This window comes from Cyrtonyx montezumae, unplaced genomic scaffold, assembly GCF_038088225.1.
Source record: "Cyrtonyx montezumae isolate F1298 unplaced genomic scaffold, pur_monq_1.0 scaffold_0, whole genome shotgun sequence".
NCBI classification, from domain to species: domain Eukaryota; kingdom Metazoa; phylum Chordata; class Aves; order Galliformes; family Odontophoridae; genus Cyrtonyx; species Cyrtonyx montezumae.
The window spans coordinates 27914371-27939988 of NW_027071824.1; the positions used below are offsets into that span (position 1 = coordinate 27914371).

Below are 25618 nucleotides of genomic sequence, written 5' to 3' on the forward strand. Positions count from 1 at the left end.
ACTATCTTTTAAAAATACCTGAAAAATATACTCTGATCTGTATCCCATTAGGGACATTCACATGCATACATACCTTAAGGCGCATACACATATTCTAAGGTAACTTCTTCTACTGTACTAATGAATTATGAGAGAGTAAGAAGTAGTAATGTGCTGTATATTTTTAAAAACCATCAATGAAAATAACCAGCATGAGAAGATTGATCACTGAAATCTGCTGTATCACTTGCAGAACACTGGAATCCTCTCTCTTGTATAGTAGCAGTCTGAACAGAATTTACATGCCTCTACTCTGTGAATGCTTTTGCGCATTCTTGTCTTCTCCAAAGGGTCTACAAGGCATTCAAATCTCACATATACTGTTAAGGATGTCAATTTTTTTTTTTTTTTTTCCTCAAAACTTTTAAGTGGAAAACAGGCTTTTAGAGGAATCTGGATTAAAGCCAACTAATATGACAAGTAAACATATCACAGGTCATGCTATTCATGCTCTTCCACAGTAAAAGAGTAGTTAGCACACCTGTAACTTTAAATATTAATAGTCACTTCCACAAATTCAGAAAGTGTATATCAAGAACAAGCTAAAAATTAGTTAAGTCTTTTTCTTCTAGCTTTTGGAAAGTTAGGTATTAACATCTAACTGTATTTAACAGCATGCTATATTACACTGTTGCTACACGAGCAAGTAACTACTGGCAGGTTTAAACAAGCAGGAGAGCAGGAAGAAGTACAAGTACAGCATTTAAAACTTAAGAGAAAGACAGTCCCAACAGAAACCTGAACAGACTTACCACGGATTCTGTTCTTCCAACAACAGAAAACCACATTTTGATCTCGGGGACTACAGATCCTTTAAAGAAAAGAAAAACAATTCTCCACTTCTCTTTCAGCCCTCTACAGCAAACACCGCTCTAGTCTGCTGGATTTTCCAAGATACCCATCAAGATAACTCTGTGCTGGATGCTATGACACAGTACAGCATTTATCAACACCAGCTATAACCAATACAATATTCAGACTCTTACGTAATCAGTTATGCTGTCCTGACTTTCATTTGCTTTAGAAGCTTTATTAAACTTTGAAAACTGCTAGAAAAACAAAAAGGCAGCCCTTTTGTAGAAAAGACAAAAAAAAAATCTCCAAATTAAACAGGAAGTAATGTGCTGGCCCACAGATGGCTAAGAAGTCACATGCAAAAGCCTCCAAAAAGCGATATATTTTTAAAGTAAACTGCATGCACACTCTGCTTCCAAATCATCTGGATTTCATAAAAGGTTAACCGCAGTGTGGTCGGGAGTCAGGCAGCTTTTAACATCAAAATATCTTTCAGGGTTACAGCAACCAAATTCTGCACACAACCTCAAAAAGCAATACTTTTCCCCGTGCCCGACCACTCCTACCGACTAGATTTCCATATACTCATTACGAAAGCTGCTAATAATCCTATAGGAGTATTGCTATAAGAAAACATGCAACACCTACCAAAGGGCAGAAAAAGAAGGTAACATTTCAGGTCTCTTAACACACGAGGTTACACAATTTAACAGACACACCAAAAAATGGTGTATAAAGCATTTGGTTTAAGAAATGCTGTAAGGTATTTTTCTAACTTAAACAAAAACGCAACCACACACAACGCTGTTTACAGTGCTCTGGCACTTAACAGTTGTTTCATAACTAGACTTGTCTTATCTGGTACATATGCATGCAGCATATATGCTTGCTGTGTGGTTGCTGGGGCTGTCCTGCCTCAGAAAATACCCTTACAGCACAGTGAACAATCTGATGCGCAGCAGTCATGCTCTTTCTGGCATTTCTGGCAGGCCTGTGAAACTTCTCATTATATAAAATACAGGTAGCCATGAAGGAGAAGTAAAGCACTTCACTTTTCTACCTGTCACTGGGCAGAAAGAGGATAAAAAACAAAGTTCAGAACACTCTCAGACTGCTGCAGAAAAGGAGCGACCGACACTTGGAAATTAAAAATGTTTAGTGTGAGAAGGCTATATAATGTACAGTATGCAAATTCCTCTTTTAAAATCTCTCAATTGGTATGGAGTTACTAACCTCTGCAAATTAATGTAACCCCCCCCAAAATATCAAATCAAATCATGAATCAGATGTTTCCTCAAAGATGAGTAGATTACCACACAGGGACTACAGCTGGTAGAAATAATTTTTCTTTACAGACGCCTGAGAATTTTTCATCCATTTCCATAATAGCAGCCACCCACACTTTAACCAGCTCTACACAAAGCCAGAGACATGTACTGAGAGTCCATTATGACTTGACACGACAGGCAGGTCAGCACTGACACACAAAGCTTTCTCACAGCGTGCTACTGACAGCAACTGTTTTGTCACATCCCGGGAGAAAAACAACTGTTTTCTTAAGCAAGTTTCAAAGTTGCACTTCTCTCTTTTGGGGCAGTGCCACCTATTGACCAGTCACTGCATTCTCTTTCATTACAGCCGTCCTGAAGCACTCGGGAAATGTCTCCAGTCAAACTGGGATCCTGTGCATGACAGCAGTAACTGAGTATTTCTGTAACTGACTACGAGTTTTCATTTCTTCATGTGAACACCTGGACAGCCAACCTTTTACTATTACAAAAACCTAACTCTATTCTCGTGCTTGCCTTTCCTTCCCATTTCGTGTAATGCACTCTTTTAAAAGTTCATAACATCTGAACAAGTAGTGCTTCAGACTTCTTGCCTCAGCAAAGGAGAAAATGAAAATTTTCATTTTGTTGGCTGGTAAGAGACACATCACCTGAGATGTGTCAGAATATTTATTAGTAAATGTCAATAAGGTAATGATAGGAAGAAAAAAATACTAGCCCATTATTACCATCTTCTCAGCATCATTAACTTAATTCTCTAATCTATCCTACCCTGGTCAGCTTGAAAAGAATTGATGCCTGTTTATTCTTCCCTAGCCTGCCATATTTATTTATTATATAATAATAAGTAATAGAATATTTGTTCTAAGTACTGTATGCTCTCTCGAAAATAAACAATTTCCAGTGCAACTTATTTCAACAAGTGCAAAACCATTTTTCTACCCAATGTCCCTGTGTCTTAAAATTAAATGAAAACTTCTATTCTACATACACTAAAGAACTGCCTTCTGCTTATTTCAGATTGAGATTAAAGATAGCCTTTCTAAAAACAAACTCCCAACAGTAGGGCACGCATACTGCAGCTAGATTACAAGCAGTCACTGCTGGAACCACCAGATGTTTCTGCAGCTGTACATGGTGAAGATGGGAAGAACTGCTTTCATCACTCATCAGGACATGGAGTTAACGTGAAATTGTTTTTACAAGTTATTTAAAAACAAACAAGCAAGCAAGCAAAAAAGAAATCCACCACCTCCATTTCAAAACAGCTTACACACTGACCAGTCGCACCATTACGTTCTGCTAATGGAAGTGTCAGTTGTTGAAAAAACATACAGGATAAGACAGACAGCTCCAGTAAAAACAGAAAAATTTCCACACTTTTAACATCCTGCTTCTCTCTGTATCAGAAACCATGTTTCAAGTGAAAAAAATAATTTCCACAGCATGTTTTGAAACAATCAACAGAAATGCAGATCCAAGCCAGGATGTAAGTTGATGTGTCTTAATATCTGGTACCTTGTTCTCAAATTATTAATCCACTCCACAAAAACAGGAGCGAACAATTGAGTTACGTTTGTCAGGTCCTGAGCAGCTTTCTCATTAACGGATAGTGTGCAGAACATACCTACAGCATGCAGTAGTCCTCTACAGATGTCAGAAAAAGTATTTAAAAGCTGATACCATAGAAAACAGTTTCAAGAACAGACTGAAATGAGCAGAATTGACAATAAAAAAGAAAATGCTGCGTAGAAGTGAATAAGTACATGAAATAACTTAAAAGCAATAACCAGCTATGAATTCAACCCATACACTCTATGACAAGGAGGAACCGATCATTCTGAAAAGTTTCTTGTACTAGATTGCAAAGATGTTAAGAAAAACTTTCTCTGTCTGTTCTACATCACATAATTACAACAAGGGCTGTTGGATATCATAGTTACATAATTCATAAATCCAAAACTTTAGTTATGCTTGCTGTGTGACCAGTTAATAAAGAAAAATCAGCCAACTGGTGGAGTCCTCCACCTGGTGGCTAGAGTTGTATGTACATTCCAGATATTACCAAGAACAGGAGCAGCAGACACTACTATGATCACTACTGCAAAGAAACAAAACTCATGTCATACATACAGTTGCATACTGTGCAAAAGTAGATGAACTTTCACGTATATATATAGATGAATGGATTTATATATATAACATAAAAGCTAGCACACATGATTTATTCAATTTATTGGTTTTCTTTCCCAGATACTTCTCCTAATTTTAAGCAGAAGCGATTGACAAACTTACTTATTCATTCCTTTTAATACCTCTACTTGTTTTTGGTTCTGAAAAACACTGAGTAAACCTGTAGTAGAGCTGTAAACACCACAACTACATCCATACAACGTTTTCTCTTGTATCATTACGTCTGTGTGATTTACAGAAACATTCCCCAGCCAGAATAAATTATAATCAATACGATAAGTATGACAAACATGACAAACTCATGTAAAGTAGATTTTCCCATTAATATTTTCCAACAGTGGTTGATTTAAAAAGTATTTTTTGCTAACACTTAAGCAAACCAACTTCCATACCTTGGCAGCAACAATGCTGAGGCCCATTCCATTTTGTTTTTTCAGTGTTACAGTTATAATCTCAGGTTCTTTCCTTAAAGGCTGAGCCTATCAAAGAAAAGATGAAAAAGAGAGTTCATATATCCTTCCAAGCTAACTATATTATGTTGCAAAACTGCCAATCTTCCATCAAAACTAATTTGTTCGTGCAGCAGCAGATGTCTAAATCTCACCTGAGACAATATTCCTGGAATTTCACTTTCATGCTAAACTTAAGTGTTTAGTTAATTCATATCACAAAGTATTCATGCATTACACCTGTATTTTTGTCAAATACTAGACTGTTCTGAATACTGCCCCAGTTACAAAATTGTATTTCCTTCTCTAATTCAGTGAAGATGTTAACATGTAAAAATGTAACATCTATAAAACCGCAGTAACTCTAATGAAAACTGAAAAGAAAGATGCTCAGTTTTTAATACTGCATCTGGAAGATAACTTTACAAAGATATTAAGTAGATAATTCTTTTCAAAGGTAGAGAGTTAAAGACATGAAAGAAAGTTTCAAACATTTTCATTTCTGAAAGCTCAAAGTCAAATAAAACTCAGTACTGCATAAAGTCATCTAACAAATGTTGGGTTCTTCTCAGCAACTATAATGAAAAGGAAAATTAAGGATTTTTTTTCCCCATTGCAAAGCTAGGAGAGCAAAGTTCTAGATTGCAGCTTACTACTAAGAATTCAGTTGGTAACCGCCTAAATAAAATAAAGCAGCCTGCAACTTTGCTTACATTATTTATAGATACATGTCTATAAATACTTTTGCTACTGTTCAAAAGGACTTTCTTCACCATTTACTCCCAGGGTAGTTACATTACAAACAGATAATTACATAAGAATTTTATCGTCCAACAGCCTAGGAGAACACTAAGCTACAAACAGCTGCAAATAGTTCCTTAAATTCACCAGATCACTCATGAACTACAAGTTAACAATGAAGCCTGATCCTCCTAAAAACTCTACGCATAGCACAGTGGCTTGTCAAGAAGCCACGATTCAGTTTTCATAATTATTCCCTCAATTAATACTTACTAGCTCAGCATTCTCATGTGACAGGTGACTTTCATAGTCTGCACCTTCAAAGTATATTGTCCACGTGCCTGGTGACCGTGTATGAGGTATTAACCTACAAAAACCTGAAGGAGAAAGTAACGTTAACATAGCCGTGGGATTTGGTGAACAGATTAATTAAAACCAACTAGTCTGCCACCAGGAAATAACTAATGGAAATGTCTAACTTTTTATAAGACTGTTGAATCTTTCATCTTAGATACAACTGTGTGCTTCACTGCAATTTTGCAATACCTACAAAACCCTATGCTTCCATAGCTGCTGCTTCTTACAAGCATGCATTTATCTGAAAACACTTGGAGCTCCTAGAAAGAGCTGCAAAATGCTACTTGTACCAACTAAACTCAAGAGATGTGAAACATCAAGTCATCTTTCAGAACTTAAGCAATCAGCACTCGGAACAAGACATACCGTGGAAATTTGCTTTGCACAGTCTAGCTAACTAGTGCCAGCCTATATTTGGCAGAGATGAAACTTTGCCTAGACTCTTTAATATTCAGTGCATTTCTGCTATTAAAAGCAGGGTTTTGTTTACTGAAAAATTTCTAGAGCTTAGAACTTACTGTAAAACAACAGAACTAACCTCTCTGACAGAGGGGATCCAAGAATTCTTGTAAACCACTTGGAACATTTCTGACAACATCACAGGAATAGCCATCTTCTGGTAAAAGAAAAGGGAGTTGTAAGTCAGGATCCTCTTCCAATTGGACTTCTCTGCCATCACTGCGAGCAAGTTCATCAGCCGTATTTTCTGCAACAGTTACTACATTCTCTATCAGTTCCTAGACAGGGGGCAGAAAGACAGTGTTACTATAAAGGGATAATTTTCATTAAGGAAAAAAAAAATAACGTAGAAAATAATGAGATTTCAAGAAGACATTTTGGAAAACTTATCAGATACAAAAGTTCTTTGGCTTATTTTGTACACCATGGATGCCGTATTGCATTATTTGTCAAGTGCAGTTAGAGAACAGAATTCAACAGCATCTATTTTTACTCCAGTTCTTTCAAATCCTGTGGTAGATGTTTTTACTTGATATGCGAAGTGCATTTGAAAAGCATGTAGTATAGAACATGTATGCACAGATGGTAAACTCAAATCACAGGCAACCTTAAAATTTAGAGAATTTTTGTGTATACACTGTAAAACTAGATACAAAAAAAGAAATATACAGCTCATGTATACCAAGATTTACAGCTCCTCTAGGACACAGATACACACAAAGGACCAATGGCGTATACAGTTCCCTAGTTAGGAAAGTTTATAAAATAGAGTCTTTAATTCTACATTTACTGAGAGCTCAGTGCAACACGGAGGACCCTGTAAGACAGTTATCTATTTTTAAACTAATACAAGTATCAGAATCACTCAAGGTGCAGCAAAGAGCTGCGGGCTTTACATTTGGTGCTCAGCTATTCCACTTAGTGTCACAGAAAGTTCTGTGTAACTAGTATGCTTTCCAAAATGTAGCTACTGTGGCAGTATATAATGCACAGTATGCTTCCATCCACATTTCTGAAAGATCTGTAAGATTTCAACAGGGTATCTAGTAATAGATTGCACGGATGGATAAAGTTAATTCTCAAGTTAACAAGAATCAAATTCCTAACAGGTTCCCAAAGAGTAGAGGTCTGAGCAACGTGCTGTGTTTCTATATTCTTCTATTCATTCAAAAGAGTACACAAGAGCTAGAAGCCTTTTCATCTCCTTCTCTCTTTCTAAGCAGCTCCTCCTTTTTTTCCTGCATATATATATATATATATATATATATATATATATATATATATATATATAACAGGAAACTTAACAGGAAACTGTTGAAAAGGTCTTACTCATTATTCTGAACCACTCAGTATCTTTAAAGTCTTACTCATTATTCTGAACCACTCAGTATCTTTAAAGTCTTACTCATTATTCTGAACCACTCAGTATCTTTAAAGTTCTGCCTTAGGAATCAAGAAATCACCCCTGTATCTGACTGAGCAGGAAGAATCAGTACCTAAAAGTATCTTAACCTCTACCTAACCAGCATTCCTTCTGGAACAGAACTCCCAATTTTCCTAGTGCCAAGCCATATCTACTACAATTCATGTATCTGAAGCTGCTGCAGGTAATCCATATAAATGACAAAACTGTACTGATTGCTTTATCAAAGATTCAGGTGTGACTTTCAGTTTCTTTCTGCAGCTTCTGTGTGGCTCCATAGACCATCTTAACAATTTGGTCTTAACCTGAACTCAGTTACACTGAAGCCACACTGCGAACCTTTAAGTCCAGCATAACAATTTTATGACTTGGGCGCCATGTAGCACACACTCAAGACAAACTCATGCAAGTGTTCTCATTCAAAAGTTCAGTTTCAGCAAGTTTTGAGGACGAAGTCAAATAAACCCAGTATGTCTTTAGGAAGTGCTCTTTCAGAACAGCCTTTTTATCACAAAACTTACTAACTGCTAAAAGAATCACGTCAAACTAAACTGTAAATGTAAATACATTTATATTCCTTTGAACAAATTTAAAGTATTAAAACTTTTCAGATTTGACAGAAGCATGTTAAGAGTTTGAGTGCACGTCTTTCATAGCAAGGAGTCCCACAGAGCACTTGATCCCAACAGGAAAAACTAGCCATTCTGTAAATCCTCCTGACACAAAGAAAATCTATCATATTTAGCACTATAGTTCCTTGGAGGTTCCTAGAGAACAATAATAAAAGGTGGAATTCTACCTATCTGTAAACGGGAAATATATGATATGCTCTGCTCTTCAGCTAAAGATTTTCTCAATACAAAAAGAAAAAAAAAATCACTCAAGCTGTAAGCAAACTTAAGACCTTTAGAGCCATTGTATTAGTACCTTTGATTTAATAATAGATGTATCCATAGTTATGAAAAAATAAGTCTTAGTAGCAAATGCACTGAGCTTAGAGTCCCAGCTTCAGTGTGCCTCTCCTCTACCACCTTACCTTCTGTAAGATACAGCGACACAAGGAGCTGCTACCACCAATACTGCTTACTGTATAAAGAGAAAACTACTCTGGCTCTTCTAGTAACTACTGCAAATCAATCTACAGTAGGATAGTTATTTTCAGCCACACAGTTTTCACTTTAGGTCTATATTCTTGAGGTATGTCAAACAGCACAGCGAGTGACAGAAGGGACTTACTGTTGGTATAAGTGGTTCATCTGGAGCACAGTGATAATTCTGCAACAAAGCTTGTAGCTGTAAAGAATTCAACTTAAAGCAAGTACTATTAATGTTTGGAACATCAGCATGTGAGTACTTGTCCATGGTGAGCAACGTGGTTGCCTGAGGGGAAAAGAAAAAAGTCAAATTTAAATCACAATGAAACCTTAAGTCTGGCTCACAAGCTTTATTTAGTAAGAAGAGAAGACAAATCTGAGGAGCCAGATTTGCTACAAAAGCAAATAAATATCCCCATACCAAACACTAAATTGGTGGAAAAAAAATACCAACAAAACAAAGCACCTGCATCTGCAAGACATATGAACGCTAAACCTATCACAAATGAGATGTGCTGATTATTCTGGTACTATTCTTATCTCTTTTTAGCATAGTTGTAAGTTCAGTATTACATACAGAAATTGAATAGCATGTTGGCTAAAATAGCAAATTTTATTTAAATAAAATTCATATAAAATTCACTTCAATGTTTTCATATCGATGATACTGAGAACACGTTTTGTATCTCCACAATGCTATCTCCACAGTCCAAAATAAATTCCTACAAACTACATTCATCCACATGCTGTTCTCCGGGAATACAAACATGCTCTCCCAGCACAAAATTAAGTAGGAAATAATATGAAATACACTCACCTGCACTATTCTGCTTAAGTGGCAATCAGCAGCCAATTCTAAGCCCTGTTTTTCTGCCCAGGCTTCAATATGACCCAATTGCTGACGAACAATAGCTCCCCAATAATGGGAGCATAACCCCGAATCTGGGGCTGTAACTAATCTGTTAAAGAGCCACATGTTGATAAAATGAAACAACTGGGAGAAGAGCTGTATAGTCAGTGCAGCATTCACTCTACATCGCCGCAATAGAGACATAGCTCCAGTCAATGTGTGCAGCACATCATCTACAGAGACAGAACAAAGCAAATCACATTCACACACTGCAATGTATATGCTACTCGTTTAGGTTGTAAATACTAATACATACAGATACTCAGTTCAGGTTAGAGAATGGTAAGTAGAATCTGCACAAATTTAAGTTACACACACTTTCAAAAATAAATGTATTCCTTCAAAAGTATCTTAAATACAAGATTACAAGATTGAGCAACATTCATTGGAAGTTGAAATACATCTATCATATAGTAACTTCTGGAACAAAAATAAGTAAGGGCAAGTGAACAACACACTAGCTACAAAGTGCTCTGCCGGACCTATTACTCACGGACTGGGAAGAGGCTGGAGACATAAAAGCTGAAGGCAGCTTTGACTGCAGTGTCCCTAAGATGTACCTCTCGAGAGAAGTAATACAAATGGTAGACTTACAGCCCTGGACATTGGGAAGCATTCCTTGATTCACTTATTCAGCTTGGCTTGTTCAGGTATGAGAGTCTGCCCTAGAGGGCAAAAGGGACCAAGAAAGCTGGCCGACCTTTTGGATCCAAAGCACAAGAGCAGCCAAATTCAGCGTGGAGAAGTCAAACAAACACAGGATAAAACAAGGAATTCCCAACTGAAAGGTATAAAAAGGCGGAAGTGGGGACGGGCTGCCTGACAAGAATATAGAGGCACTGCAAGTATGGCATTTAGAAAGCCAAATACCTGCCAATATCAAAACTAGCACGAAAGGATGCTGTTATTTAGTTCACTAGCAGTGTACTGGAAATTAAGGAACGTGTGAGTTCATTGCTCAGTGGAGCCAAGTAACTAGTACAGAGGACTTTGTTTTTGTGTTTTAGAATAAAAAAGGCTGAGCGCTCTATTTCTTTTTGTTGTTGCTGTTTAGTTTTCATTGGTAAGGTCCCTGTGCTCAGCAGCAGAGGCTGTGGGCATAACAGTAGAGGATGATCGAACAAGGGACCTCTTTACATAGCTGGATTTATAATAGGGAATCTGGCTGGTATTATGACAAACCTAATTTTCAAAGTACTATTGCAAGAGTGGGGGATTCTGATCATGAGAAAGAGGCATTCACCCATTTTCAAGATGGGCACGACTAAGATCATGTATCTAACAAGGCCAATCAGCTTAACTTCAGTCCTTGGGAATGTTACAGGGTAAGTCTTCCCACAGGCCACTTTTAAAACATATAACCAAGAAGATAACAGGGCTGGAGGAATAGAGGATTAGATTTGGTTCATTCTGAGGAAAGAGCAGGTAAAGAACATAGTCTTACTGCTGTCTTCACTTGTCTAATGGGAGGGTTCAGAAAAAGGAGCCTGACAAAGATGCACAGTGATAGAATAGAACGACAGGTGACAAATAAAAATGGGAACATGGAAATTCCAATTACACAAGAGAAAAGGATTTTCACTATGAGGGAGGACAAATGTTAAGAGGTGGTACGAAGATGTTATGGAACGTCTATACTTGAGTGTATATTAAATACTCAACTGTGCAATACTCTGAACAGCATGATTCAGTTGAATCTGCCTTGACCAGGAAAGGTTAGATTAGATGAGGATTAGATAACATCCAGAAGTTTCCCTCCAACCTAAATTATTCCATGATTTTAAAAACCAATATATATTATTCATATGCCACTACTGTCCTTTCTTATCCATCTATCATCATCCATCTATCTTATCATAAACAGAGTGAAGTAACTCTCAAGGGTTTTGGCAACATGTATATATCTTACAATTATAAGTAGCATTCTACTTATTACTCATTAATTTTATGGTTTAGAATACACAAGAAGAGGATCAAGTGGTCTAACCTATTTTAGGCCTCTGAGGGTTATTTTCCTCCGGATCATCAAGGAATGCTGGCATGTAGTTATTCAGCTCTGACTGCAGACAATGAACTAGGTATCTGGAAGGGAGGGAAAAATTAAAAAAAGAAAAAAATTTAAATATTCTATATGTTTATTATGAACACTTCTAGAGAGATCAGGAAAATTACAAGATTTCTGAAATTGGTCTTATGTATGTGACAGTAGTAATCCAAGCAATACTTTGAAAAAAGGACACAGAGACCAGTCAAAACATCTGAAGTGCTTATTAAAGAAGTGTATTCTTTCTCTAGAATTTCTAAAGCAACATTAATAAACAACAGGAATTAAACAAACTACTAACTTAATAAACAAGAATTATGTTCTTCTAAGAAAATATACATCTTTGTATTTTAATTCTACTAACAATACATAATCCACATGTAGGGCACATTGACAGCTTCTACTTATTTTTCCAAAAGGCACTAAGAAACAGCACACATCATAAAGAATGAAACAGACTGCTCAACAACTCGGAACTTGCAGCAACTGCATCACTTTCATTAAATGACCACATCTACAACACACATCTTACAGAGTGAAAGGATGTGTACGAGCCATTTACGGTACGCTGAGTCTTCTGGATCTGGTCCTGGGCACACAGGACCCTGCTTGAGTAGGGAGTTGGACCATATCACCTCCAGAGCTCCCTGCCAAACTCAGCCACTCTATGATTCTATAATTCTCTAAACATTAATTTTGGTACTGTAGTTATTTAAACTGACTAGCCTAGGTTGAATTCCAGTCCTACACCTCTCTTTACACTGTTTTTAAGAAAAACATTGTCCAAACTGGTATTTATGAAAATTATGAAAGGAGTAGATTTTTAATATAATTAGAATCCCTGAAGAGCATAAGGTTCATTACATTACAGGTGCATAAATATTTAGGTCTACACATCTTACCTATCAAACTAATCTTAACCATATACCTATATAAAACCCATAAATCACGCAAAAGTGAAAAAATTTAAACAACATTGTCTTTAACTAGCACAAAAAAAGTGCTACAGATTATTAAGCAGTTCTGTAAAGGCCCTGAGATTAAAGCTATGTTAACAAAAAATCATAAAGTATGTACTATACAAAACTACAGAAACCTAGTACTAAAAAAGATTGTCCTCTCAACACCTATGGCCAGTTATGAAAATCAAAACCTACCAAACTGCCCCTGCCAAAATGGGAAAACCAAACAGGTTTTTATCCTTTCAATGAAAAAACACATGAAATGGTACAGACAGAACTTCTGGCATAGCCCAATGATATACAACCATCTGGTTTCTCTTATAATTTCTCAGATATTTAACAATACATAAAATGCACTATTACTATGACAAAAATTTGAGGAAAATGTGATGCTATTCTGAAAAATAAAGGATTAAAGTTGTCATGTTAACGTACAGAATGTTAAGTGAAACAGCCTTACTTGAATGCCATTTGAACCAAGTGTGCCAAAACATCTTGAGCATCCACAGTGATTCGGCTAAGATCACGGTCTTGCTTTATAAAATTCAGTAATTCAGATGCATTTGCCATCCAAAAGGCAAGTGCCCCAGCAATATTCTTCTGTTTCTGTAGGTAGAAAGAAGCAAGAAATAATACAGAGAAGGAGCTTCTTGCTGAAATGCTGTAAATTAAGAAGGCTCCAAAAGATAGACCAGTACCTTTTTCCCACTTCACCAAACGTACCTCAGATACCAGATATTTGCAAAATGTTTATAAATAGAACAACTGTTGTAACTGGTAAATTCAATTTTGACATGTTCTCTGAACACACAATTCTGTTAAAATGCCAATAGCAGTATCAATGAAGTCATTGCACAAGTGTCTAGTTACGTAGTGCTGAGAGTTTAAGTCAGTGCAGTATCTGGTAATCTGTGTGCTTTTAAGCACATGTTCCCTATTGCCCCCTTGCCACCCTGATGCTGCACTCACTGGCTTTGATACCAGGTGGTACAGTATCAAGTACTGATCTATCTCACCGTCTCCCGACCACAAATGCCAGGCCAGGCAACCTCAGATGAAATCCAAAGAATAGGAACCACAAACAACAAAAAAGGAAAATAAAGGGAAGAAAAAGAACTTTGGTCATTTCATATCCACATTGAAGTGCATTAAGCAGAAATTATGGAATGCCGTAAAAGTTGCAAAGTCAAAAAAGGATTTTAGTACTGCATGTTCCAGTTGCTGAATGAGTGTTATGAACCGTTCAAGTCCAGCTGTTTGAGTATTGTATTTTGATATGGAAGCAGCATGAGAAACTGAGCTAAGCCAACATAGCTAGGATCAGTTCCCAGCAATATATCCTACCTGATCAACCTGGTCTACCTCCTGGAGAAAAACGGACGAAGGAAATCAAACAGAATAGAAGAAAGAAACTTGTGAACAATCATGATAGCTTTAGAAATCAAACACTAAATATGAAGGTACAACACTTATGCTCACAGTTACACACAGATGCATTAATCAGTAGCTATGATGCAACTGAGCCCCTTTTGAAAAAAGGAATTACTTTGAGAGGACTAGTAGCACAACAGCTAAGAGCTGAAGTGCCTGCACATCATAATTAATTTAAGGAATGCCCTGTACTAGTTGACATCCCAGGTTAGTTGGTTGGTTATTCCACACTCAGTGCACCACAGGCAGCAGGGTAACTAGCTATACAAGTAACTGAGCCACGGAGCTACTTGCCCACACTGCTGCAATGAAGACAATATACACACACAAATGGGGACAGAAAATCCCCACTAGAAAAACAAACAAACAAAAAAAAAAAAACAGCAGAAAATACAAAAAAAAAAAAAAAAACACAGAAAAAGCCTATGAACAAATAACACAAAACACATTTAACGAAAAACATCTAAACACAGATTAATACATGGCTTTTTAATTAAAGAACAAAAACAGTGTTTTAAATAACAAAAGAAATTCAAATGAAATACAGCACTAAGCTTCTAACATACTTGTATGAAAGCTACATTCAGTTGATTAAACAAAATAAAAAATTAAAAAAAAAACCAAAAACAAACCATAATACCCATAACCAGATATGTCCACCTGAACTTTGAAACTAAGCTCTTCATTCTTTTCACTTTCTTATATCACTTTTCCTCCAACTGCATCACAGAAAACTTTTTGATGAAAAATATCTGAAGTGTCAGATAGCTCAGGCTTTTATTTCTTTTTTTTTCTTTATTTAATTTTTATTTTCTTTCTTTTTTCTTTCTTTCTTATTTTCTATTTTATTATTTTTTTTTTTATTTGGGAGCCTCCTTTGGCACTGGGGTTAGACTATCTCTAGAGGTCTCTTCAAACCACTAAAATTCTGTGATTGTGTCATTTGCTGTTACAGTTTTAAGTTAGTAAGACTGATATAAATAAACAAATAGTCACTGCCTATTTCTTCCCCTCTTTCCAACCAAACATCCAAGGTCTCATCATACTGAAGATGGGCTGGTTCAGAACAAAAGAAAAGACACACTCCTTCTGAAAACATGTTAAAATTTGCAGAGGATCAGAAACACCACAGCATTATCTGAAAATCAGAATACATAGTACTGGATTGCTTCCAATAAAAATCATGGAATAGAAAATTCATGAAAGTACTGAGCCTTTTCATAGCTCTCTCCAATTTTAACCCTATGCTACGTGAAGTCTTCTATATTATCTATGTATGCTAATGCAAAGACAAGAGAAAGCCACAAAATCAGTTTGTTAGCAGGTGATCTCTTGAATTATTTCAAAAAAGCTGTCAAGTCTCTTTATGATCTAAGATAGACAAAATTAAGATCAAAACTTTTACATTTCCAGTACAGTACAAGGTTTTGTGCACTCTCCCTTTATTTCAGCTTTGTTTTGAGTGTCTCTCTATCCTTGCCCCATATCTGTCTTCTCCCATCTTTCACACCCTGAGATCTCTTTCAGTGCAGGCATGCTTTATAGCAAAGACATACAAAAAATAATTTGTGAAACAGAAAGTTATCACACAGTTATTTAACTGTGACAGCCACTCAACAATTACTCTACAGTCTAGATGAAGTAATATGGCAGAACATAGCTAGCACTGTTTATAATCCTACAAGGTATGTCTAAAATACTTCTTCCTGACCAATCCTTACAATCATGGAATAAAATAATCTAGGTCAGAAAAGATCACCAAGTTCAAGCATCAGAATCAATTAAACCAACTTCATAACTTTTTTTTTTTGTCTCCAGTTCATTAGCCTTCATATTCACTGATGTTCTATTTTTTCACTGCATTTATCATTTCCTATTCCCCCCCCTCTGTCAACAGCTTCTTCAGTATGGGATTTGGAAGGAGCTTATCCTAATTTTCTTTCAACTTAGAGTTCTCTTCAGTTTATTTCTTGAGACTGGATAACCAACCTCTTTCACAAAACACAAATTCAGCTACTACCTTCCTTGTTGAGGCCTTCTCTAAGCTTTGTGTTGGAGATTAGATTGCAGCTACAGAGACGAAAGGTTGAAGAAATAGCTTTTCACAATGGATAGACCAGACAGGCATTTGCATTTTATGATTTCATGATGCTATCAGCAGAATTACACAGAAAACACTTGCTTACAAGAACCACAAGGCTTGACTTGATTTGGGAAGTCATTTTCAGTACTATAAATTACTGTTTTCACAGTTATTTTATTTTCTAGTTTAATTTTCTCTTGTGAAAACTGATGCTTGAGCTTGCCTCTCTAGCATCTTCCAGCAGCTACAAAGTTGAACACAAAGAAAAAGCAAGGCTTTATTTTCCAATTGTACCTATATCCCTTTCACTCCAAATATTTTGGACCACTGCTACTAGTTCATACCAGTTGCATAAACTGAGTCAATTTATTGACTACCCTTTCAATGCTTCCTTTCTACTCTTCCAAGTAAACTGCTTACGTTCAAAGTCTTTGCATTTCACGTTCTCTGCCATAGTTTACCCTCTGACTATATTAACTCTTGATATCACCTCAATTTTATAAAATATCAATTTATAACGGCACTAAAACTCGAAGGAGTTGACTAGTTCATTTCATATTCTAACCACCTTTCAATCTCTCAGCAACTTCAACATACAGTAAGAAAAAAATAAAAAAAGCACATTTCCTATACAAATTGTCTTAAGCACTGGTACTTTCTTCTACTCTTCTAAAATGTGAGTTCCTGTTGCAACTGTTTACAAAACTATCCAATTACAACATCCTTCCTCCTGAGACTATGGCAATATTTTTTTTTCTGCCACAAATATGTCTGTTTTAATAATATAGAAAATCAATTCTCAATTTTTCCTCTGAGGAAAGCCCACAGACAAAGATGTTAGAATAATAAATTAGAAAGGATACCTGAAATAACATTGCTGTCTTGGGAAAAGACTACCACATTTCAACATTTCAGTGATGCAGGGTATTATCTAATTTCATTATAATCTAGAGGAGCTTATCCTGTATTCCTACACAAAATAGGAGCCCCTCTGTTACTCAACAGAACTCTTCCATAGAATAGCAATAACAGCATACCATGAATAAGATACTGTAACATTTGAGAACTTATATTTCTCTTTACAAAGCGATTCTGATAGCTTGCTTCAGGAAGTCCAGCTTTATTACCATTTTTGTTGTTACAGAAGTTGTAAAATAAGAAGAACAGAATTCAGCAGTTACACTTCATTTTAATACATTCATTTCATATATAAACCACTGCAAACACCCCACTATTCTTTAATACGTTATCCAACTTGTTTCACAAGAGCTCTCAGCAAGAAATGCTTTCAAAGTTTTTATCTTCTACAGAATAGAAGAATAACTTCTTGTCACAGAACATGTCTTCAGAGCAACAGTCCCTGCCTAGCCTCCCACACTGCCCAGGAGTTTCTTACAACTCACATTACTTATTGACACAAAACAAATGTTTACATGGGAAATCCGCACAGACTGACTGCACTCATTGGTTAAACTCTAAGAAAAAGACTAAGGTTACCAGATAATCTACAACATATTTAAATCCTTTGACATGTATTTCTGCAAAGAAACTCACCTGTATGACTCCTTCCATCATATTCACCATCTTGTTGACTATTGCAATAACTTTGTGAGTACGCTCAGTAGGAGTGATGTCAGGTCTGTACTGGCTTGACAATACATACCGACATGTCATATACAAAACATATGTGGGTGATAGTTTAAAATGGACTGTTGAACTATTAGTATAATTAATAATGGCAGATAAGAAGGCATCTTCCGCTGTTGAAAAGGAGAAAAAAAACAACATGCTATAAAGCCAAAAGACAGGAATAAAATTAAACAATATCATCACTTGGGGTGGAAGGGATTCTTGTTTTTGAGAAGGAAAGTAGGGAGAGGGGAGCAATATACAGAAATTCTAAATTAACCATCTATTACATGCTACAGTTACGTAAACACAGTAACAGACAAAACTAGAAAGCCTCATCATTGGAAAAAAAATGTATATCTTCAAGGGAACAGGAAAACCCAAGGTTCCTCTTATATATACCAATAAAGCTATCTCATTATTTGATTCTCTACACCATTAAAAATCTCTTTTCTTGTTTACAAACCTATTTAATTTCAAATAGGTGAAGTCTTGACAATCTCTGATACAGTGTTTATCTACCAGATTTGAACCCTCAGAAACAGGGGGGACTAACATGACAAAAGTTTAAGTACTACATGAAAATTTGATCTTTCAACAGATTTTATGTAACATGGACTTTGGCCATGGTGTGTAATCCAGCATCCAAGGCACGGAGGACTCTATATTAATGAATTAACTCGATGTACTCTTTAGGAGGTAGAATTTCCCCCCCAGTATCCCAAAACAATTTGAATATGTGAAGACAGCAAATGCAACTAGAAGTTAGATGTATCAAACTCACCTCAATATCAGTACCTACTCATCTTCCTCCCCAGATAAATCAATTTCATTAGTGGATAAACTATCATCCGTTCAACAGTTTTTAACATTTACTTACATGACATTTAAGTATTCAAACTGTCTGAAATACTACACTACAGAAAAACATGTCAATAACTGGATGTTTATAATATTGCACTTTACTCACAGCTTTCCCTGAATTCAATACTGGCGGGTAGGATCAGGTCTGGTCCATGGGTATCCTGAGATCTACAGAAGGAAGACAAAAATTGATACAAACAATCCACATGGGTGATATTAAACCCATTGTAATAGATTTCTCCAATACTGGTACTGATGCTGACAACATCTTTCTCCAAAACTTTCCTTCTCTTTACCTGTCCTCTAGAATCATTGCTGCTTTTTCTGCCCACAGCAGATCACAATACAGAATTGAACTGTGGAGTTTGCATTATTGATGAATGTCCTGTTTTGCGCTACATGGCAGGCTGATAGGATCAGTTTGCCATCTGCTGCTGACAGGATTCAAATAACATACTATTCACTGACACATGAAAGAAAGAGAATGAAGCTTCACATGAAGAACCAGCTCTGACATAAAAATAATGTACTTTGCTACCTTTAATACCATCTAACACGGATGTGAACTTGGTCAACTTATTACTCCACTTTTTCTGACAAGGAAACAGAAGTAAAAATCTAACCTCTACCCCTGTGCAGCTGTTGCTATGTAACAAAGACACAGAAGTCTTTCCAACAACCCCAGAACTGCATCCTCACTTAAGCTGACTGAAGTGCTCTTTCTAACCAATATCTATTAAAGAAATCAAATAAGCTTCACCTACATTAACAAGGCTTTCCTTCAATTAAACTATCATTTCCTGTGTTCCCTAAACACACAAAAGAGAAACATTAAGTTTTGCAATAAGGAAATCTAAGTTAAAACAACTCTGTGATACAACATTAACCAACTTGGTTTGTTATTTTGCTGCCTGACATATCTTAGGTACCTACTTCTTTTATGGAAGAGACTACAGACTCTATGGAAAAGAATTTCACTGAGCTTTTGGCCTGAAAGTCTAGTCTAGGAAGGGCACAGAATATTACTTAGGGTCTGCTTCCTCTAATAAGCACGGTATCAAGTAATATCACACTTTAACACTGCTGATGAAATACTCTCCATTATAAGAAGTAACAGATTATACATTTCCTACCTGCTTTCCTGTCTGCGGTAATCTTGCTGCTGTTCTATTCTAATCATGGGCTTCACCATTCCTCGCTCAGCTGTACTGGATGCTGATGATGTCCTATCACCATCAAGCCTGCTGGTGCTCTAATTCAGAACAGTGGGACAGGTGTTTAGCATGTAGATATAGGATTAGTCAGTATTCGTGATTGGCACTATTAAAACAAAGTGCCAATATGAGGCTTTGATAAATGACAGCAAAACAGACAAGAATGCAGCACACGATACAAGAACTCAATAAGTTAATTTTTGTCACAAAAACACAGATGAGCACACCTATGAATCTGAAGGTCCTGATGATCAGCTAGAAGCAGCTTTTCATTAATGTATTGCCAGAATATACACGAACTTTGAATATCTTTATTTAAAAGTTGCATAGATATCAACACAAAGATAGTTATAGTTGACAATCTGACTGACAGTTCAAAACCATTAAATTTTCCCAACCTTCATAGGTCCACTGAAGTATTTCTCCAGTGAATTTAAAAAGAATGAGACATGCTGATTAGTATCGTGCATGTCAGAAACTCCAATTCTGAGCAATTTCAAGACATTTTAGAATTTCATATGGTCTTTGTTGATGCTGTTTCTCCTTCTTACTTCAAAATGTCACTGAGCAAATCCCTATCAGTTAAAAATGCATTCTGAGATGCAAGAAAATATTATCACAGTCAAAGCTACAAAGGAGAAAAACTGAACTGGAAATCTGTGACAAGAAAAAAAAAGATGACAAATATATTTAAAAGCTATCAGAGTATTTTTAATACCTGCACTATCATATCATTAAGATTCTTTACAAGCATTTCAATCTGATAATAGCAGTGATAAAACAAAAGAAAGAGTCTTTTTTGTGAGGACTGCTATATTTCATAGTGCTGAAATAATCTTTCATCTGCGGCGCACAATTAGAACAGGCTTTAACCACTGTGTCATTTTACTCTGTTTACTCTTGGAAAATGCAACTTTGGCACAGAATGTATTAACAGAAAGACAGTGTAAAAAGAAAGCAAAAAGATTATCACCTCACAAAATGTTTATAACGATGACTGCAGACACAGTTTCTTTGATCAGTATGAATAGGAGCTCTACTGAAATCAACAGTCATATCCTTTAAATTTTAAAAGACCAGTTCAACTTAACACTGAATACTTTCATATTTTACATAAGACATTTATTTGCCCTATAATAGATGTTACAGTCACAGGCTACATATATGAGACATTAATAAAATATTTATAGCATGGATCTATCTCTATCCATGTGCCCTCTAATTAATCAGATTATTCCAAGCTTGAGCAGTTTCCCTTTCTAAGAAAAAAAAGAATGCATGTCAAATGTCCATTTGAAAAATAAAATGGTCTCGTGGGGAAAATAAATAAATATTCATGATAATTAACCCAATCCAAAGAGTACATGGCTGGGGAAGAAGGCAGCACTTTCTCAAATACTACTTATAATTTAATTTTGACCTAACATGAAGTTTCATTACTATTATTGATTTATAATATGATACCTTGCTTGCTGGTAATGCTGTTCCACTGTGAACATCTCCCTCCAGATCAAACGTGGTTTCCTGAACCGCTCTAAAAGACAACATTTGAAGCACTTCTCAGAAATTATGAGTTAACAATTAGCAAGGGATAGAGTAGCAAAAAACTATTAAATGAAAACTCAAAGAGGTATACCTTGATACCTGTTCACATCACTTTTAAAAACACTGCAGCAATTCTTCATGTAAAAATACTACAAGAATATACACAGAACGTTTTCTTAGACAAAACAGATTTTAATTACATTTCTTCCTATTAAGCAAAGGAAAAAAAAAGCCACTGAAATATTTTCAGTGTGTTATATTCACTGCAGTAGACTTGCTGCAAGTTTTTACCTGGATCCTCAGCAGCACATGTATTAAAAACTGTGTTAACGTACATCATTAATAAAGCCACAGTAGTGCATTTTATTACCTGCTTATCCTAAAGAACAAAGATTGTAAAAGTATTTGATTGTTCAAGCTGCAATATCCCATTGACAGAGATTGCGCAGTCCACACGAAGTAGACTTGGAGTAGTTCTGGAGAGGTATACAATGCTTTGTTTATTGATCTGCAGGCTAGATCCAGAGGAAATTTAAGATTTCAGCAGAAGTATCACGTTACTGTTAGATGCCTGGAAGTCTGTCTGCAGTCATCTCCTACCTCCAGCCCTGAACTGAGCTTTATTTCACAAGCCTTCAGTACTTACTGAGGAGCACCTGAAGAAGTGGGAGACCTGTTACAAGAGCAGATCACGATAGGACAAGAAGGAATGGTTTTAAAATAAAAGGGGGGAAATTTACATTAGATATTTGAAGGAAGTTCTTTACTCAGAGGACAGTGAGGAGCTGGTACAGGCTGCCCAAAGAAGTTGTGGATACACAATCCCTGGTGGTGTTCAAGGCCAGACCGTATGGGGCCCTGGGCAGCCTGCTCTGATTGAGGGGGGCAACTGCCCACAGAAGGAAGTGGGATCTGGGTGAACCTGAAGGTCCCTTACAGCTCAATTTGTCCTAATGAATGGTATGAATGAAGAAATAGAATTTTTCTATTAGCGATCAGTAAAATTTTTGTATGTCTAAGGCAAACGGGTGTCTTCCCAGGGCTAGGAGGACCGTTAGACGTTTTGGCACTCTTAAGAAAATTGAATTTATTGCCAAATAGCAAGGATCTCTCTGCATGCTTGGTACATTCTATGTAAGAATCAGTTTGATGCATTAGCTTCCAAAAACTCACAGTAATTTTCTTGGACTTCAGAACGGATGAATGGTTTATGCTTCATTCATAATGAAGAACAGGAAAAACACCTCCAACATTTTCTCATTTTCTGGTGTTTTGTTTTTGAAACAAGCAGCACACAATATACTTCCACATTACAATAAAGCGAAGAAAAATAATATTTAAAGTAGACATCCGTTCACTCAGCAGACTGGCCAGGAGAGACTCATGGTTCTCTCAGCCACATTTTTCTTTTCTAAATGACTTCACAGTGTTATAGTAGTTTCATTTTGACCCTGACAGGATGGAGAACTTGATGCATTTCTTTCATGCCACACAGTCTGATATTATTATTATTAATAACCATTGCTACAGCCACTGAAAATAACACAAGTCCCTAAAATCGTAATACATATTTTCATTACGCACTTATTAAAAAGATGAATGTAGAGAAACAGTAAGATGGTCTTCTGTAATGTTAGTCCTTGTAACACAGAAACTAGAAGACAAGTAATCAAGCTGTAAAAATGGTTGGCATATTGAAATATTCGGCTCCCTACTTAATCTGAATATTTCATATTCAAACAGACGCTTGCAAATCCTAACAAAAATCACAAGGTGGAGCTCAAGTATTAAAACAGCTATTACATAGTTAATATTTAAAAGCAGTTACTAGAAACGCATTTAAAATTGTGCTCTAATCATTGACTGTTTATAACGCTCTCATTCTTTGTTTTTCCAGGGCTCATTACTGTACTCACCCAGCTTTGTGCCTTGGACCTTTGACCATAAGACTTGAATCAATAGGTCTTTTAGGAATAATATGGTCCTGAGTGGGATCCACAAACTTAAACACGTGAGATGACCCAAACTGAACCTTCATTCCACTTTGCAGCATGGTGGTTTCTGAAATACGCTGACCTTCTACGTACGTCTCTGCATCAATGTTTCTTGGGGTTACAGTAACAACTCCATCCATATTAGTGAGATCACAATGATGAGGCTGAATTCCCGGGCCAAATAACTGCAAACAGAAAACGTTGTCATTAAACAAGTTACATTACGTGGCAGCAGAAGTTCAAATGGTAGGACAGAGCTGCAGCTTAGCCTATGTACAGACTAGTGGCACAACTTTGCTTCCTAAAGAAACCCAACACTCTGATTTTTTCAAAGGAGAGGTGCTCTGGCCCTCAGATCTGTCATCTTGGCCTGCTTTTTCTCCATACCTGAATGGAATTGTCATCAAATTTTTCAGTTCCAACTTCAGTGACACTTAATTGTAGACGATAAAGCTTTGGTTTATCTCTGGAGTCAGAACCATCTGCAGAACAAATGACAATAATTAATTTGCAAGTTACTAAAAGCTCAAATGCACAATAATTGTCCTCCAGAAATTTAATTTAGACTAACAATACACATGAAGAAAATTAAAATAATTTAAAAAAAGTACCAACAAAAATTTGAGTGACATTCATTCAAGATTTGTTGTGTACTTTTAAGTTGTTCATCAGACTTCAAAAACACAAAGTAAACAAGGCCCTGGCAACAGACTGCTGTTATCTTCAAGTACAAAGAGCAAAAGTAATCAGAAACTACTGCTCCAAAGATGCACTGGAAAACTTCGTCTACTTCCTTGATAGTTGAAGCAATACAATTTTTGTTAATCTCTCAAGATTTTACGTATACACATATGGTCTAAAATTATTTTGAAAATAATTGGAAAAATCTGTATATTATTGTAATAATAACATTTACAGTTTTCAGTAAAAGCACAGATTATCAGCACCATCTACTATCAAGTGGCTGATGTGTTAAACTGGTTCCTATTCACAAAATACTGAAATAGGGTGATATTAAATGAGAACCTTAAACTTTTCTGTTTGTTTGTTTTTAAATCCATGACAGCTTTAGTCTTGATATACAGGACTGTAGCACTCCTGAGCCTTATCTCTACAGTCCTCTTGATACAAATTTTCACCTCACAAGAAAACATGGTCAAAGATAAAAGTTCATCTTCCTCCTCACATCCTCCAAGTACCTATTTTCCAAATAAATCAAAACATAGCAGGATACACAAGATGCAGCATAGGATTTAGTTGTCTCTACAAGCTGACATAGATGGGACTTTGGCATATAAATAAATACTTCCCATTTCTCAGAAAATACTTAAGATAATTAATACTGTTACTTCTGACTTCAGACCTATTTTTTTATTCTAGCGGGAGGATGGAAAAAAAAAAAAAAAAAAAAAAGAGGCTGCAGAATATTAGAGAGTATTATTAAAACTATGGCCCACACAGTGATACTGTTTTCAGAAGAATACTAGCCATTTTTAAATTTTAAATGAAAATCAATATAAACAGAACCTCCATTAATCTGATTTTTAACTCCCAGCATTAATGTTCATTAAAGACAGAACACATGCAATTTAACCATAAGATTTCACTTAATCTATGAAGCACTTGAATCACCCTTCAATAAAAAGTATTAAAATGAATTCCAGCCAACACAGTTAAAACATAACAGTTAAGAACACCGATCAAAAGCATAAGATACAAAGTAAAGCAACTGGATGGAAATACAGAACAGTGAATGGGAGGGAGATGAATCATCAAAAGGATCTTAAATTATACTGACACAGATAAAAGTTTAACAGGTGCTCCTATCAACACACTTCTCCTGGGAGCACTGCTATTGGGATTTCAAAACAACAGGCAGACAGTTCAAAGAACAGCATTCTAAATAATATAAAAATTACGTGCTGACGCAATAGTAACCTCCCATATTACTGAACAAATTTAGAATCACAGGCATAAAATTGCAGCATGTCATCATCCATCAGGAAAACAAAAATTAAGCAGTGAGAGCAGTCAGCCCTCTAAACTTTTTTTCTTTTTAAAGGTACAGGGATAAAACTCTTTTTAAACCCAATACCTGAATCT

At 36.1% G+C, this 25618-nt stretch overlaps 1 protein-coding gene across 16 annotated transcripts in view; it reads right to left on the bottom strand.

The window, feature by feature from the left end:
* The window catches only part of AFDN (afadin, adherens junction formation factor), a 109229-nt gene that overhangs the window by 34885 nt on the left and 48726 nt on the right, over positions 1 to 25618 (bottom strand). For 10 of the 16 annotated variants that reach the window (XM_065731045.1, XM_065730999.1, XM_065731036.1 and 7 more), the window contains 14 exons: positions 23903 to 23997; positions 23438 to 23700; positions 21441 to 21510; positions 19896 to 20014; positions 18869 to 18930; positions 17824 to 18029; positions 14100 to 14120; positions 13216 to 13361; positions 11737 to 11831; positions 9657 to 9922; positions 8982 to 9125; positions 6402 to 6600; positions 5780 to 5883; positions 4709 to 4795 (listed from right to left, as the gene is read on the bottom strand). In XM_065731045.1, coding sequence (XP_065587117.1) covers positions 4709 to 4795; positions 5780 to 5883; positions 6402 to 6600; positions 8982 to 9125; positions 9657 to 9922; positions 11737 to 11831; positions 13216 to 13361; positions 14100 to 14120; positions 17824 to 18029; positions 18869 to 18930; positions 19896 to 20014; positions 21441 to 21510; positions 23438 to 23700; positions 23903 to 23997 — 1877 coding nt within the window. The remainder of the gene's footprint in view (positions 1 to 4708; positions 4796 to 5779; positions 5884 to 6401; positions 6601 to 8981; positions 9126 to 9656; positions 9923 to 11736; positions 11832 to 13215; positions 13362 to 14099; positions 14121 to 17823; positions 18030 to 18868; positions 18931 to 19895; positions 20015 to 21440; positions 21511 to 23437; positions 23701 to 23902; positions 23998 to 25618) is intronic. The other 6 variants (XM_065731070.1, XM_065731027.1, XM_065731009.1 and 3 more) reach the window with 1 other exon arrangement.